General features: G+C 42.5%; 1 protein-coding gene across 14 annotated transcripts in view; it reads left to right on the top strand.

Moving 5' to 3' along the window:
• TTC3 (tetratricopeptide repeat domain 3) overlaps positions 1-16,261 on the top strand; it is a 143,304-nt gene that overhangs the window by 25,449 nt on the left and 101,594 nt on the right. For 4 of the 14 annotated variants that reach the window (XR_010600151.1, XM_065590367.1, XM_065590397.1 and 1 more), the window contains exons 4-7: positions 3,408-3,531; positions 4,638-4,725; positions 6,685-6,738; positions 15,182-15,305. Coding sequence is in view for 6 of the 14 variants with exons in the window: in XM_065590367.1 (XP_065446439.1) it covers positions 3,408-3,531; positions 4,638-4,725; positions 6,685-6,738; positions 15,182-15,305 (390 nt within the window). In the remaining 8 variants the exon portion in view is untranslated. The remainder of the gene's footprint in view (positions 1-3,407; positions 3,532-4,637; positions 4,726-6,684; positions 6,739-15,181; positions 15,306-16,261) is intronic. The other 10 variants (XM_065590374.1, XM_065590417.1, XM_065590381.1 and 7 more) reach the window with 7 other exon arrangements.

Raw genomic sequence — 16,261 nt, forward strand, 5'->3', positions numbered from 1 at the left:
CATAGCACTGTGGAAGCTTGCTACACCCGACAGCTACCGGTCAGTTGGGAATCAGCTTGGAGTAAGCAAATCTACTGTGGGGGCTGCTGTGCTGCACGTAGCCAACACAATTATTGACCAGCTGCTATCAAGGGTAGTGACTTTGGGAAATGTGCAGACCATTGTGGATGGCTTTAATGCGCTGGGGTTCCCTAACTGCGGTGGGGCGATAGAGGGAACGCATATCCCTTTCTTTGCCCTGGCACACCGGGGCGGCTAATACATAAACCGCAAGGGATACTTTTCCATGGTGCTGCAAGCACTGGTGGATCACAACAGAGTTTCACCAACATCAACGTGGGGTGACTGGGAAAGGTGCATGGTGCTCGCATCTTCAGAAACTCTGGTCTGTTTGAACAGCCGCAGGAAGGGACTTACTTCCCAGACCAGAAAATTACTGTTGGGGATGTTGAAATGCCTATAGTTATCCTCGGGGACCCAGCCTACCCCTTAATGCCATGGCTCATGAAGCCGTACATAGGCACCCTGGGCAGTAGTAAGGAGCAGTTCAACTATAGGCTGAGCAAGTGCAGAATGGTGGTAGAATGTGCTTTTGGACGTTTGAAAGCGCGCTGGTGCAGTTTACTGACTTGGTTAGATCTCAGCACAACCAATATTCCAATTGTAATTGCTGCTTGTTGTGTGCTCCACAATATCTGTGAGAGTAAGGGGGAGACATTTATGGCGGGGTGGGAGGTTGAGGCAACTCGCCTGGTGGCCAGTTTCACACAACCAGACAACAGGGCGATTAGAAGAGCATAGCAGGGTGCACTGTGCATCAGAGAAGCTTTGAAAGCCAGTTTCATGACTGGCCAGGGTACAGTGTGACAGTTGTTTGTTTCTCTTGAAGCTACTCTTGCTCTCTCTAGATATAAAAAAAGTGTGTGTGTGTGTGTGTGTACATATATATATAAATGTTCTTTATTATTTGTTGCACAACACATTGAGAGAAATCAGAAGTTAGATGGGAGAGGGGGTAGTATTGGGTTAGTGCGGTGGAGGACGAGGGAAGGATAAGTCCAGAAACCAAATCAAAAGTTCGCATATGCCAGCTTTCCGGTGATTGTTCGATCCTCTGGGGTTGAGTGTGTGGGTCTCCGTAGCCTCCCCCCTAGTGTTATTGGGCGTCTGGGTGAGGAGGCTATGGAACTTGGAGAGGAGGGAGGGCGGTTATACAGGGGCTGCAGTGGCAGTCTGTGGTCTTGCTGCCTTTCCCACATTAGATCCATCATGTAGCGCAGCATGTCAGTTTGCTCCCCCATGAGCTTGACCATAACGTCCTGCCTGCTCTCATCGTGTGCGTCCCTCCTCTCTTGGTGTTCCTGTAATGCTTTACGGGTCTCCACAATTGTTTGCCTCCACGCATTCAGCTAGGCCCTATCAGTGCGGGAGGACTGCATGAGCTTGTCGAACATGTCGTCCCGAGTTGGTTTTTTCCGCCTTCTAATCTGGACCAGCCTCTGGGATGGAGTAGATAGGTGCTGCGTTGAAACATTTGCACCTGCGGGAGGAGAAAAGGGGAGGGTAGTATTTTAAAAGATACATTTCAGAGAACAAAGGGGACGCTCTCAGTGAAACAGGCAATTCATACTACACTGCACATGTTCTTTCTGTACGAGTTAGCATTTTGCCTCTTGTACTGAAGTGCCTGCCACTTTGGTGTGAGTAAGCCATCACACACAGCTGGGCAACAGAATTCAGCTTGCAGGCAGCCATGGTAAGCCCCAGGGATACTCGGGGTTCTGCTACTTCCGCATTCATTTCAATGCTTTCAAACCACCGGGCCACCTTTCCTATAGCAAGCAATGCCTGGTGGGTTTGCCATATAAAAGGAGGGCCTGTGGGCTCTCTGGGATGATCGCTTCACACAACCCCCTCTTTTCCCCCCTCCCCCCACCGCTCCGATGAGGCTCTGAGCAGGGATGAGCCCTTTAAACTAAACGCGAACAGCCCAGTGCGGCTGGGTTTCCCCTCAGCCCCCCACTGTGTGGCTCTGATCAGGCTCTCACTCACCAGAAGTACCTTCTCCAGGGTCATGGTCCGGGAGCCTGCCTTGGGAGTGTGGGGAGGCTATTGGCTCCAGCATTAAGAATAGTTCCTGGCTAGGGGAGGAAACAGATTCCCCACTTACCGTCTTTGCATTGTCCTCCTCCTCCTCCTCCTCGTCATCCTCCGATGACTCCTCCTCACTCTGTGCAACTCCCCCCTTGCAAGTGTCCCCAGACAGTGGTGGGGTAGTGGTGGCATCACCCCGCATAATTGCATGGAGCTCACTGTAGAAGCGGCATGTATGGGGCTGTGACCCAGATCGCCCATTCACCTCCCTGGCTTTTTGGTACGCTTGCCTGAGCTCCTTGATTTTTTTTTTTTTTTTTTTTTTTTTTTTTTGTACGACACTGCTCTGTGTCCCTGGAGTAGTCTCTTTCCGTCATGGCCCTGGAGACTTTAGCGTACGTATTTGCGTTCCTTTTTTTGGAACGTAGTTCTGCCATAACAGATTCGTCTCCCCAGCATACGATGAGATCCAGTACCTCCTGTTTGGACCATGCTGGAGCTCATCTGCGAATCCGAGACTGCGTGATCTCTTGTGATGGTGGACTCTGCATGGTCGCCTGTGATGGTGACCTGTGCTGATGGTGACCAAGCAGGAAACGAAATTCAAAAGTTCCCGGGGCTTTTCCTGCCCACCTGGCTAGTGCATCGAAGTTGAATGTGTTGTCCAAGAGTGGTCACAAGGGAGCATTCTGGGATAGCTCCCGGAGGCCAATAATGTCGAATTGTGTCCACAATACCTTTAACCCGGGATTGCGATCTCGATTTAAGTGCTACTCTACTTGCCGAGGTGGAGTACGGAAATCGGATTAAAGAGCCCTTTAAATAGAAAAAAATGGTTTGGTGGTGTGGACAGATTCATTTTTTTTTCCGAATTAACTCTGCTAATTCTGAAATAACCGACTAGTTTAGACCAGGCCTAATAAACCTTCTGTTTTACAATGCTGGCTGAGAGTCACTGATGACTTGGAAGTGGGGGGTGAATGGCCCTCTGGAGGCATGTAAGGCTTCCCTGGGTGTCCCATCTAGGTGGACCCAGTGTGGGGAGCTCACGGTGTGAACGGGGGGTGCTGAATGTTCTGAGTTTGCAAATATAGCCCTTTCTGGAATCTCCCATTTATTTGGGAGGTTGTGGCAAAAGAACTCAGCTATACCTGGAATGTTCAGATTTCCTTGATTCCAGGTTTTAGGCCTGAGCATAATATAGAAATTACTCTAGTGGATTTTTTTTTTTTTTTTTTTTTTTTTTTAAATTAAACATTCAGCTTTGGTTATTCTTAATCAGGTTCCTTATGTCTTCCTTTTCTTTTATTAAGCAGTTGATCCCTGTGAAGTGTGGTGCAGTAAGCCAGTTCATGTACTGAAAGACTATTGTGATGTGATTAAAATCTACATTGTTTGGCCGTTTCTATTTAAACTTGAGAATAAAACTGATTTCAGGTAAGCATTTATTTATTCATATTGGTTAATCTTGACCTTGACATTTTTGTTTTATTTTAATGCTTCAATCTGGCCATGAGCAAAGTTGGCTATAACTGGGCCATACCAAATTTACGGTCCATTTTGGTCAATTTTATGTTCAGATGATTTTAAAAAATCCGCTCTTTAAATCTGAAATTTCATGGTGTCATAATTGTAAGGGTCCTGCACCGAAAAGGAGTTGTGGGAGGGTCGCAAGGTTGTTGTAGGAGGGTTGCGATACTACTACCCCTACTTCTTCACAGCTGCTGGCAGCGGTGCTGTCTTCAGAGCTGGGTGGCCAGAGAGCGATAGGTGCTGGATGGGAGCCCAGCTCCGAAGGCGGAACCATTGCCACCAGCAGTGCAGAAGTAAGGATGGCATGATATGGTTTTGCCACCCTTACTTCTGCTCTGCTGCCTTCAGAGCTGGGCCCTCGGCCAGCAGCTGCCACTCTCAAGCTGTCCAGCTCTAAAGGCAGCAGTACAGAAGTAAGGGTGGTATGGTATTGCCACCCTTACTTCCACCCTTCTGCTGGCTGGGCGCTGCCTTCAGAGCTGGACGTCTGGCCAACCATCTCCACTCTCCAGCCCCCCAGCTCTGAAGGCAGCGCAGAAGTAAGGGTGGCAATACCGCAATCCCCCTAAAATAACCTTGCGACTTCCCCCCTCCCTGACCCACAACCCACTTTTGTATCAGGACCCCCAGTTTCAGAAACACTGGTCTCCCCCTTGAAATCTCTATAGTATAGAGTAAAAATACACAGAAGACCAGATGTCACAATCTGTGACACGTTTTTCATGGTCATGAATTTGGTAGGGCCCTAGCTATAACTGAAGAGACTTTAGATTCCGAATATCAGGGATAAACTCTTCAAAAATGGATGCCTATATTTAAACATCCAAATCATTGCTCTGGTTTTTGAAAGTGCTAAGAACCCAGCAGCTACAATTGATTTCCCATTTTGAAGAGATTGCTCTAAGTTTCTAAACACTGTCTTCTTTAGATCTGACTGACTTTAATATTAATAGCTAAGGCTATATAACAGGACAAAAATTACTTTTCTAAAAAAAATGTTTTCATTTAAGCAATTCCTACTTTTGTGAGCTAAGTTTGAAGAGACTCGGGGATATTGAGGTTCTGGAACACGTGGTTGATTTGGCTAAGAAAGTTGTGGTAAGTGGTGTTCTATAACTTACGTTTTCGAATGTGTTAGGCTGCTTAATTAGCACCTTGCCATGATACAGGTCTTGATTTATATGTTAAATTAGAACAAGGCAGTTGTTTCTGCTAGGGTGAATAAATATGTTGACAGCCAGTTGGGTAGCACTATGAGTTACTGTTCTTGTAAGGGAAGTACAATGATTCAGTGATGTCTGCAAGAAAACTGGCTCCAGGGGCTTGATTAGAGCATGGATCATCTTTTTGTTACATGTTTGTACAGTGGATAGCACAGCATTCCCTGATCCATGATTGCAGTACAGACAGTAGAACCATGTCAGTGAGGTGAGAGGTCCTCTTACCCACAGTGAAATAAAGTTGCTTTTTCACTACTCTTTTTTGCTCAGTAACAGTTTGCTGTTTGAATCTTGCTGCTGCTTCTAGTCTGGTCCAAAACAACCATGTACTGCTAGGAGATGCCAAACAAAGGAGAGAGGGAAGCAGCGAAGAAAACGGAGGGTTGTGGGCAAGTGTGCAAATGATGAACCAAATATTTTAGTGTTTGGTGTGGTGTGTTAAATTGAGGTATTGCACAGTTTTTACTTTGAAAATTGTGATCAATGGAAGATTGGTTGTGTGCAACCCAAAACTGTATCTTGATGGTCCACTCTGCCATTACATGACTTCATAATAAATAGTGCAGTGGTTCTCAACCAGGGGTACGTGTACCCCTTGGGTACACAGAGGTCTTCCAGGGGGTATGTCAACTCATCAAGATATTTGCCTAGTTTTACAACAGGCTACATGAAAACCACTAGCAAATTCAGTACAAACTAAAATTTCCTACAGATAATGACTTCTTTACACTGCTTTATATACTATACCACTGAACTGTAAGTACAATATTTATATTCCAACTGATTTATTTTATAATTATATGATAATGAGAAAGTAAGCAGTTTTTCAGTAATAGTGTGCTTGTGACACTTCTTTGGATTTTGATGTCTGATTTTATAAGCAAGCACTTTTTAAGTGAGGTGAAATTTGGGGTACGCAAGACAAATCAACCTCCTGAAAGGTACAGTAGTCCAGAAAGGTTGAGAACCACTGTACTAGTGGGTCGCACACTTTGTTGCTTCTGTCTGAGCACATTGCCCTTACAGGGCATCCTTGCGTCCTAGGCTATGGCTACACTATGCAGCTTTTAGCGACATGGTGTGCTGCTATAGCCACGCCGCTAAAAGCTGCGCAGTGTAGCTGCTGTGTTGGCAGGAGAGAGCTTTCTTGACTGCAAAAAAACTTCCATCCCCCAGCAGCAGCAGCTTTGTCTGCAGGAGAGTGCTCCCGCTGATAAGGAGCTGTTAGCACTGGTGCTTCTCCTCGGTAAAACTTTTTTGTCGAGTGCGGGTGTGGTGTGTGGTTTTAATAAAATAAAAAAAAAAAAAAAAAAAACCACCCCTGAACAACAAGTTTTGCTGATGAAGTGCCAGTGTAGACATACCCCTGGTATTCCCTCCAACAAGCTCCCTGTGTGCCAGCCTCCTATTTTCTATCTCCCCACTGTCCTTTCACCCCACTATTCTTATTTTTTGTCTTTCTGTCTGGGAAATAAGTTATTTTGGATATCAACATTGTACTGTATTGGGAGGATCAGCAAAGCTGAGATAGAGGGGATATTGTTACAAGGTAAGGTGTTAATGGCTGCCATCAACCGGTTCTTTGAAGCTGCTGGCTCTCCTAATCCGATTCCTCTTTTTTCCCCTTTCTTTTTTTTTTTTTTCTTCTGATTTTCACCAAAATCAATATGATTCTACTCACTGTTGCCTAGAACATTCCCTGAAATTTTTGAATGGATCAGATGTACCATTCAAACATTATCGCATTAGACAGAGAAATGCCGTTGAGTGAACAGCCTCACTTTGCTTTTGGTTGGGTGAAAAGTCTGATTTCTTTTTTTTGTTTTTTTTTCCCCAGAACAATCCATTTTTTATCAGTGGCATATTGAATATTGGTACTCGAATAGAAAATGTAAGTTATTTTGACTTTAAAAAAAAGAAACAAAAACCTCCTGTAAATACAAATAAGGCTTTTCCATCTGTCCGCAGTATTTCTTTTCTACGTATAAACAAGGTACATGGGTATGTAACAGTTAGAGCCCTTGATGGTATAATAGGTTGCATCTTCTTAGAAGTCTCCCAGTTCTGAAGTTTTGGTGCACGGGTGTACTTTTTCTTCTGCATGTCACTTTCTCTTAACCTACACAGATGGCATAAACTGGAAAGTTACTTGAACATTAAAAAAAGAAGTTTGCCATTTTGAAGACCATATCGTAGCCACTTTTAATAGTGGGAGAAATAAATCAGGCACAGCTATAACTTGTTACTGGATAATTCACTACTTATATTTTTATTTAATTTAAATGGCATTTTGTCTTGATGGACATGCATTTAATAGTAAATAAAATAATAATCTAAATTCACAAAATCTGTTTTAAAAACACACGGATAGAACATACCAGCTAACAAACATTCTGCACTCAACCCCACTCATTTAGAAAAAGCTTTGGAACATGCTTTGATGGTCCTCCAACTCGGGCTGTGTTGGACATGGGAGAAGTATATTTCAGAGTCAAGGGCTTTTCACTTGCAACACCCTGCTTGAGGATTGTCCATTCTCATGTCAGCTGTTGTCTCAGTTTGGGTTGAAGCACAAATACATAGGTGGGTGTAGTAGAGTCCTCAGTTGGCTTAAGTGGCTTAGTGGTTAGCATCCACTCAGTCATGGGGTAGTGGTAGGGGAACCTGTGCCTGCCCACTCCACCAGGCTCTGACCCAGGGCCCTATGAGGGTCAGCAGTGTTGATAGACCCTCTGGGTTGCTTCCTACCACTGCATCTTCTGCCTCTGGTCCCAGATAAAGGAAAATAAAAACATAATAATGGCCATACTGGGTCAGACCAAAGGTCCATCTAGCCCAGTATCCTGTCTACCGACAGTGGCCAATGCCAGGTGCCCCAGAGGGAATGAACCTAACAGGTAATGATCAAGTGATCTCTCTCCTGCTATCCATCTCCACCCTCTCCCAAAGAGAGGATAGGGATACCATTTCTTACCCATCCTGGCTAATAGCCATTAACGGGCTTAACCTCCATGAATTTATCCAGTTCTCTTTTAAACGCTGTTATAGTCCTAGCCTTCACAACCTCCTCAGGCAAGGAGTTCCACAAGTTGACTGTGCGCTGTGTGAAGAAGAACTTCCTTTCATTTGCTTTAAACCTGCTGCCAATTAATTTCATTTGGTGGCCACTAGTTCTTGTATTATGGGAACAAGTAAATAACTTTTCCTTATTTACTTTCTCCACATCACTCATGATTTTATATACCTCTATCATATCCCCCCTTAGTCTCCTTTTTTCCAAAAAGAAAAGCAAACAGCGTGAGCTGGGCTTAGGGTGACCAGATGTCCCGATTTTACAGGGACAGTCCCGATTTTTGGGACTTTTTCTTATATAGGCTCCTATTACCCCCCCCACCCCTGTCCCGATTTTTCACATTTGCTGTCTGGTCACCCTAGCGGGGCTCAGCATATAGTCCTGTACTTCAGGGATGCATCTCTAGCCCCTTTTGGGTGGAGTTGGTGGAGTAGTTCTGTACTCCTCTACAGCTTTCTGAGCGGGCTTTGCTCCCTTTTCAACCATGTTGCAAGTTGGAGCATGTTCTGCATGATTAGAGGGGCAAGGCTAGCTGGACCCAGGACTGTCATTTAACCCCTTACATTCCAGTGTGGAGTCTGTATACCCCACCACAGTGGGTCACCAAGAAAAATGCTAAATAGATCAAAGCCTACAATTGAATGATACCCATAAGTTAATTGAAAGCCACTGCAGTTGAAAAGAAGCTTGTGCTGCATTTGGGGAAACCCAGATAAGTAAGCAGATTTTCATTTTACATTAACTGAAGTTTCCAAATGGTCTTCAACAGGAACACTCATTCTGTTGAAAAGTAGCTTGCAGGATGATGCAGACTCTTAAAAGTGATCACCAAAATAAGCCTTCTGCAGAAACACCTTAACAATTTTGTATTGTGTGTTCTAAAGGTAACTCAAAATTTATGATGCTACAGTGACAAAATACAAAATTTAAGTTGGTAGGTGTAAACCAATATTTACTTGTTTTCTTCGGTGGAGTGATTTTAAATGATTGAATAGTGCATTACAAATATTCTGAAAAAATCCCGCAATACTTGGATTCAAGTACACTAGTACTGATAATTAATCTGTCAAAAAGAGAAGTTAGGGGAAAGCAGGGTGAATACAAATCAGTGATTTTTTTTTTAAACAATTTTTTAAAATTTCAATTAAATACATTTTTGAAAATAAAACTTTTGAATTAGTTTTCATATTTCACATTTATCTTAAGGCCTAAGCTTACTATAATCTATTAAAACAATTAAATAAAAAAAAGTACATTTGTCCAACTTTTAAAGAAAGACCACTTAACTGGTGGAAGTCACTTTTGAAGCATTGGAACCAGTTGTTGACAGCAGTAGCCTCTTCTATAGGTACAGAAAAAAATATTCTTTTTTCACTTTATTTAACTAGTTCAGTTTAGTGACTAGTTCATTCAAAGTTAAGAAACCAGTTGGGAAGTTGCTAATGCAAGAAAGCTTGTTTTCCTCTTCCAACCTGAATAAAAACTAGGTGTGAGAAGGTGAGTCTACTAGTTCTAAAATGTTGAAGGACAATGGTGACCAGAAACAATCCGTTCAATTCACTAACTAGAGATAGTACTTGGTTTTGTCAATGTTAGTTTTAAATGCAAACCATGTTTTGATAAACAGTTTCTTAGATATCCAGCACATTTGAGGTAGTTTACTCCTGGGAGTATTCTGTGCCAAAAACTTAATTTGGCACACAATATTTTAAAATTTTGCAAAATTCAACGTATTTTATTTGTCAAAATAACACAATATGATCATGCTCCCATTATCAGCCTGGGGCTGTCAGTGGGAGCTTCAACCCCCTGTTCCAGGCACGTGCAGGAATCCTGGGGGGAAATCACAAATTCAGCATGAAAGTAAAATTCTGCAGGGAACACAGAATTCTGGCAGGACTAGTAGTTTTATTTAACTGTTAAAAATGCACACATTTTTATATTTTTAATTTAATTAAATTTTTCATTGACATGGAGTGTGACACGTCACAAGTAAATTTTATATAGTAAGTAAGAAATGCATCATTCACCGTTTTTTGTAATGTAATAAATGTAAATTAAAAGGTCTATAATTGCTTACATTTGTATACAATGTATCCTTCTGGTTAGCACAAAGAAGCATGAAATATAGTATAAAGTCTATACTGAATTGCAAATCAATGTGGTTTTTATGGTTACTAATGATAGAGAATAAATTTTCCCTTAAGGGCAAAAACTAAAGTACAAATACAAGACTAAAATGGATGATTTAAATCTGTTTCTTGCTTACTGATTTAAATTATTAAAATTGGTGAGTTATATTGCTTTGATTTAAATTAACCCACCTTTTGGGAAAGGATTGTACTTTTTTTTTTTTTTTTTTTTTTTAAAGTTATAAAAAGAGGGGTGGGTGTGATGTTCCTGGAGGCACCAAGAGCTGTGATTCACCTGTTGCCATCTTCCTGCTGCTTGAGGGAGTGTGGCCAGTGCCTGCTGGCTGTCAACTCCCTAACACAACAGAACTGTCAGCAACTCAAGAATTCTCCTGTGGGCTATTCTAGCCCTACTTTTTCCCTGCAGGTTGACAATGGATGCACCCCAGATCCTGAGTCCCTTTAAAGTGCCCCCCTGTGGTGTCCAGCCCCTGATCACTGGATACCCACAGAAGTACTAGGTTCTCTGTTCCCAAAGGAACAGTTTACTAGTTTTACCCTAGACTATTGCTCCTGTATCAAATGCAGCACTTGAATTCAATGATAATTAAACGAAACAAAATTTATTTCAAGAAACAATAGAGATTCAAACTGAAACAAGTGTGAGTGAGGTAAACAAATGGCTACATACAAAGCAAAATCATAAAACGCTAACTAGGGTCTTCACTTATTGAACTTTGGGATGGGAATTAGTCGTTTTGCAGCAGTTTGCAAGCTACAAGGAGCCAGAACTCAGGCTATGGCTACACTACAGTTTAAGTTGACGTAAGTTATGTCACGCAGGGTTGTGAATTAGCCACTCCCCCGAGAGACATAATTTATGCCAACCTAAGTGTGGACAGTGCTTTGTCAGCAGGAGAGTTTCTCCCACCAACATAGCTGCCACCACTCATTGGGGATGGATTAATTAAGTTGACTGGAGAGCTCTCTCCACCATTGGCTTAGAGTGATGGCGCAAACAGAGCTGTTGAAATCCCTAATCATGCTGCAGGCAGCATGGCTGTGTACTTATGCTCCCCTCTGCCCCCACACCCCACTGATGCAGAACTGCTTGCCATGCCCTCCCTAAATTCCTCCCACACATTCCTTACAACCTCCCAGGCTCTCTTGGTACCCTATTCACTCCGCACCTTCGGATAGCTTCCAAAATGATAGCTGGACTTAGCACAGCTATAAGAGCCTATACTGCCCTGCACTATTACCTCCCTTCCCACCAAGCGTTTTGTGTGTTGTTAATTGGTATTTAATAAAAACATACTCTCTGAAAGATGATCATTATTTGTCTGCTTCACATGCTGGTTACTGCTGGAATTAATACACAGGGGCAGTTGGATCATTTTCAGACTACAGATTTTGGTCAGGAATCAACATTTTCATGGAAGGTGGAAAGTTAACAAAGCAGGCAGAGTGCTGTATAGAAAGACTTATTGCTTGTACTCATTATCAAAATAGTGCCTCAAAGCTTCCCTGATTCAAATAACCCCCCATTGCACCCTCTCTAATAGCCCTGGTATTTGGCTGCTCAAAATCAGCTGCGCAGGCGATCTGCCTCGGTGCTCCAGCAAGGGGGAAACTGCTCTAGGTTTCTAAACACCGACCGGTAGCAGTCTGGAGTTGCCAGCTTCCACACAGCTATCGCTATACGCTTATCCACCGAGAGGTCAGCTCTCATTTTGGTGTCGTTATGCCGCAGTGCTGGGGCGAGCTCCGCACACAGTTCCAGGAAGGTGGCTTTCTTCTTCTGAAAGTTCTGCAGCCACTGCTCATCATCCCAGACCTGCATAACAATGTGATCCCACTATTCACTGCTTGTTTCCCAAGCCCAGAAGCTACGGTCCACCATGTGCAGGTGCTCCATAAATGCCCAAAGTAATCTGGTGTTGTTTCTTTCGATGACCTGTAGCAAGTCCGGCAACTCTGATTCCTATTCAGATTGGGAGTTCATGATATACTACTGCATAACCATCCATGATTTGTTCATAACAGTGACCACAACAATAGAGAACAGTGCAGGATCCATCCTTTCAGACAGAGATGGTGGGCGCACATTGAAAAATGCTGCAAAATACAGTCAGAAGCCCATGGAATGATGGGATGGGAAAAAAATGCATCATGGGTGTGGGCTCAATGATCCACTCTGCCTTCCCACAACTCCTAGCTGCAGAAGGTGGCAAGTAACATAGTGGGATAGCTACTTACAGTGCACTGCTCTCACTGTCTATGCTAGAGCACCAACTGTGTATGCACTCCACCAACAGAGGCAGCGTTGTGCGAATATGCTCAAGCAATGTAATTATAGTGCTTTTAGATAGTCGGAGTAACTTGTGTCCACAAAACTCTAGTGTAGACAAGGCCTCAGTCTTTCATCAAGCACCCCGTTCAACAAGATGCATCTCAGTGAATAGATACAGAATGTCTTTCTCCACCTTGTAATAAACTAAAACCGTCTTTTGTTTTTATTCACAAACATGGCCATCCCTTGCTGTCATGTCATTCTTTTTCACTTACAATTAGTTTCAGTGTTTATAGTTGCTTTGTTATTCCATTGCCTTTTCTGGGTTATTGCCAAGGTGGATGATTGAGCAATATGTTACATCATTAGCTAGCCAGAGAGGGGTGACAACTCCCTTCCACTTGAATTGGCTATCACCAAGATGCATTATTTCCTGGGGACTCACTTTCACTTCAAGACCATAAGGGCTTAATTTTCAGTGTAGTGACATTATTCCTTAAATATTTCCCATACGCACATCTCACGATAAGTGAGTGTCGCTAAGTTACAAGCTTTTAGTAGAGAAATTGCATATTACCCTTTATAGTGAATGTAGTGAGTTTGTCAGGTCTGAGGAAGGAGCTGCTTGCAAAGAATATTGAGCCATTTGCCAGTTGTCACCAATGGGCCTTGGTGTCACAGTGGGCATTTACTGTGCTGAGTAACATTCAGTTCCTTACAAGGAGCAATGATTGGCCGATGACTACCGTCAGGTTGATCCCATATAATGTGGATAATGGTTTTAAAAACTAACATTTGGTTTTCTATTGATATACCGAAAGTGTCCTTTCTGGTTTGCTGTCAAACAAGGATTTGAGGAAAGGTTCATAAGTCAGGAGTGGTAATCTGTAGCACCAGTAAAAAGTAACACTGTATGAGAAATGCTACTTTACTTTGCCTTGATACTGTAATGCTGCCTGCAGTGATTTAAGAGAAGGAGTACTAACCTCAGGGCAGACTGTCAGGAAGCAGAGTACAACCCCCAAATTGGCTGTGAGTTCTATACTAAGGCTATGTCTACATTAGCACTTTTGTCAGCAAAACTATTTTCAGTCAGGGGTGTGGAAAAAAATGAAACCCTGACCGACATAACTTTCACTGATAAAAGCACCGGTGTGGACAGCACTATGTTGGTGGCAGAGCGTCTCCTGCCAACATAGCTACCGCTGCTCATTGGGGGTGGTTTAATTATGCTGGCGGGAAAGCTTTCTCCCGCCAGCATAGAGTGGCTACACAGGAGACTTTACAGCGGTGCACTTGAGTGGTACAGTTGTGCTGCTGTAAGGTCTGTAGTGTGGACATAGTCTTAGATTTCATCAACCATTTATCAAGTGTAAATTCCTTAGGCACTATAGGATCATTAACATGGAGTCACAGACAGTCCCCTGGGCTACTCTGCGCTATCTCACCATCCAGGTGAGCGTACTTTTTTGATCAATGGTCCTTTACACCAAGAAGCACAGCAATATTTAAGTTACTCTGAGTCCCAAAGGACCAGTCATTACCCCAGGTCAGTTGCACCTTAAGTCTCACAACAAAGATAATGCTTGTAGCCAATCCTGTAATAAACTATACAAAGATTTATTAAATAGAAAAAAGAAATTTAGAGAATTCTTTACAAGGGTAAAGCAGTAAACATACACAAATGAGTTACAATCTTAAGTTTCAAAAGATAATACAAGTTTCTATAATCAGCAACTCTGTCCTTTAGCGCTAACCCAGGCTAAGCAGCTGGAGATCTCTTGCTTATGCCTGGAAAAATCTTGTCCCCAGAGTCCAAGCATCAGTTCTTGTTAGGGGTTTCATACCCCTCCTGCCATGTACTGTGAGCTGGAAACTCAACTGATGGAAGGAACCCACTTGCTTGACTTGTCACAGGGAGGAGGACAGAACAACATAAGTCTTTTGTTCTCTTGAGGGTTTGTAGGGAGATTCCAATTGCAGGGTCCCACAATAATGTGTCGGGTATTGATGGACCTTTCCTTTTGGGAAAGGCATAACACTTTCTGTTGAAGATGAGCCCCTCAGTAATTAAGGTCTCTCTCCTATCTGGTGATATACACAGTCACAGAGGTTCACAGTGTAACTGCTGAAATATTACCTTACAATATTGGATACAATATTATAAATGATATTAATGCACGCAGCAATTCATAAGCATTCAGTGAAGTCTAAACACGTTCTTAGAATTGTTAAAATAGATATTAGAATTATAATACAGGTTGGCCAGACTGATTCCGGTTATGTAATTTGTCAGTGTCTAATTGAGACATGGGGACCTTGGTATGAGCGGGCACCTGATCTGCCAGCATCACTGGCATGTCACATCTAACCTAGCTAGAGCAAAAAAACTATTCCAAGGTTGTCCTTGTGCCAGATTTTTAAATCTAGTTTTAGCTTGATCTTTTCTGGCCTTTGTGGTGCATAAAATGAGATGGCTGTTATAATTTGTGAAAATGCAAGCTAACTTAGTGTTGGTTCTCTTTGACCATATATTTATGCATAGAAATAACATATCAGGTGTCTGAAATAAACTAAAAATACCTTTCCTGAATTCTGTGGCTTGTGGAATAGATATGAAGTATTTGACCTATGCTCTATTTTTTCCAGGCAACACCCTCAACATTTGCCCTTGCACCTTATTCGTCAGACTGTTGCACTACATTGCTGCTATACTATCCATATTTGTTAATTTTTTTACTTTATATTGTGTTGCCAGTAATTTAGGTTATTCCATATAAGAAAAACTGAGTACAGTTGCTAACTTTCTCTAATTTCTACCCTTTATTTGAAATAGAGAGTTTTTGATATTGGGGCTGCCCTTGCCTGGGTGAAATGTACAGGCGAGTTCAGTGTTCTACAGAAATTAGAAGAACTTGGAGATTACTGTTGGCCTCCTTTAGAAGCTTTCTTTGCTAAATGTAAGTATAATCATTGTGACAGGTATGCAATTTCCTGCAATATTCTGGATGAACATTATTAAATTGGGCTACACCTTATTGAATTAAATTTTAAATATCATAGGATCTCATTATTAAAAATGCAAATGTTTGTGTTGTGGGATTGTAGGTAAGCTGTGTAGGAGACCTGACTAATGTAACCCTTGGGAAGTATTGAGCTTCAAAGGACTATTTTAGAAAATGGGCTAAGACAGGAATGAATTGATAGTTGTGCAGGTTTCCTAGGAGGTATTTGGGAGGAGAGGAATGCAAATGCACATCTCTGGACCTGATCTTTTCAAACTTCGCTTTGGCGACAAGACCTTTTGACTATGAATTACCTATTCCCAGGATCAAAAGTCCCAAAGAGCATGGAGGAGTAATTTGCAGATTCATGGGGGTGTTTTTTTCTGAGCCAAGGCAATTACGAACTTGTGATCCTGAGGGGGGAACAAAACCTTGGTGAGGCTTGAAGGACTGCTCACCAGCCAGAGACCTTGTAGGACTTGGGGCGATCTCTGGTCAGCTTATTAGCATGCATGTAGGTTCTTTTATTGGTTTTAATATGTTTTCTATATAATGCTTTTACTTTAAGAATAAACATATTTGCTTAGGAAGAGCTGTGATAACTTGTAACTCTAGCAGTTACTCTTCCAAGGCTGTAAACAGTGTAAGAAAAGTGCAGACACAGGCCTGTTAGGTGGTCTGCCTTGCTGAGGAATAACAGTCTTAAAGGAGAACTGTGCAGCCTGGACATGCCCTGGTCAGAAAGTAGAGAGGTGCATATGTTAATCCAAGAGCGGTAATGGCTTAGGAACTGGAAATCTAAGAATGGGTGCCCTTGCTGGATCATAGAGGGACAATTCAGGTGCAGTTGCCCAGACTGTGACAAGCATTTAAAAAAAAAAATGGGGGAAGATACCTTGTCATATGGTGGG

The sequence above is a fragment of the Chrysemys picta genome, chromosome 1 (genome assembly GCF_011386835.1).
Source record: "Chrysemys picta bellii isolate R12L10 chromosome 1, ASM1138683v2, whole genome shotgun sequence".
Lineage (NCBI taxonomy): Eukaryota > Metazoa > Chordata > Testudines > Emydidae > Chrysemys > Chrysemys picta.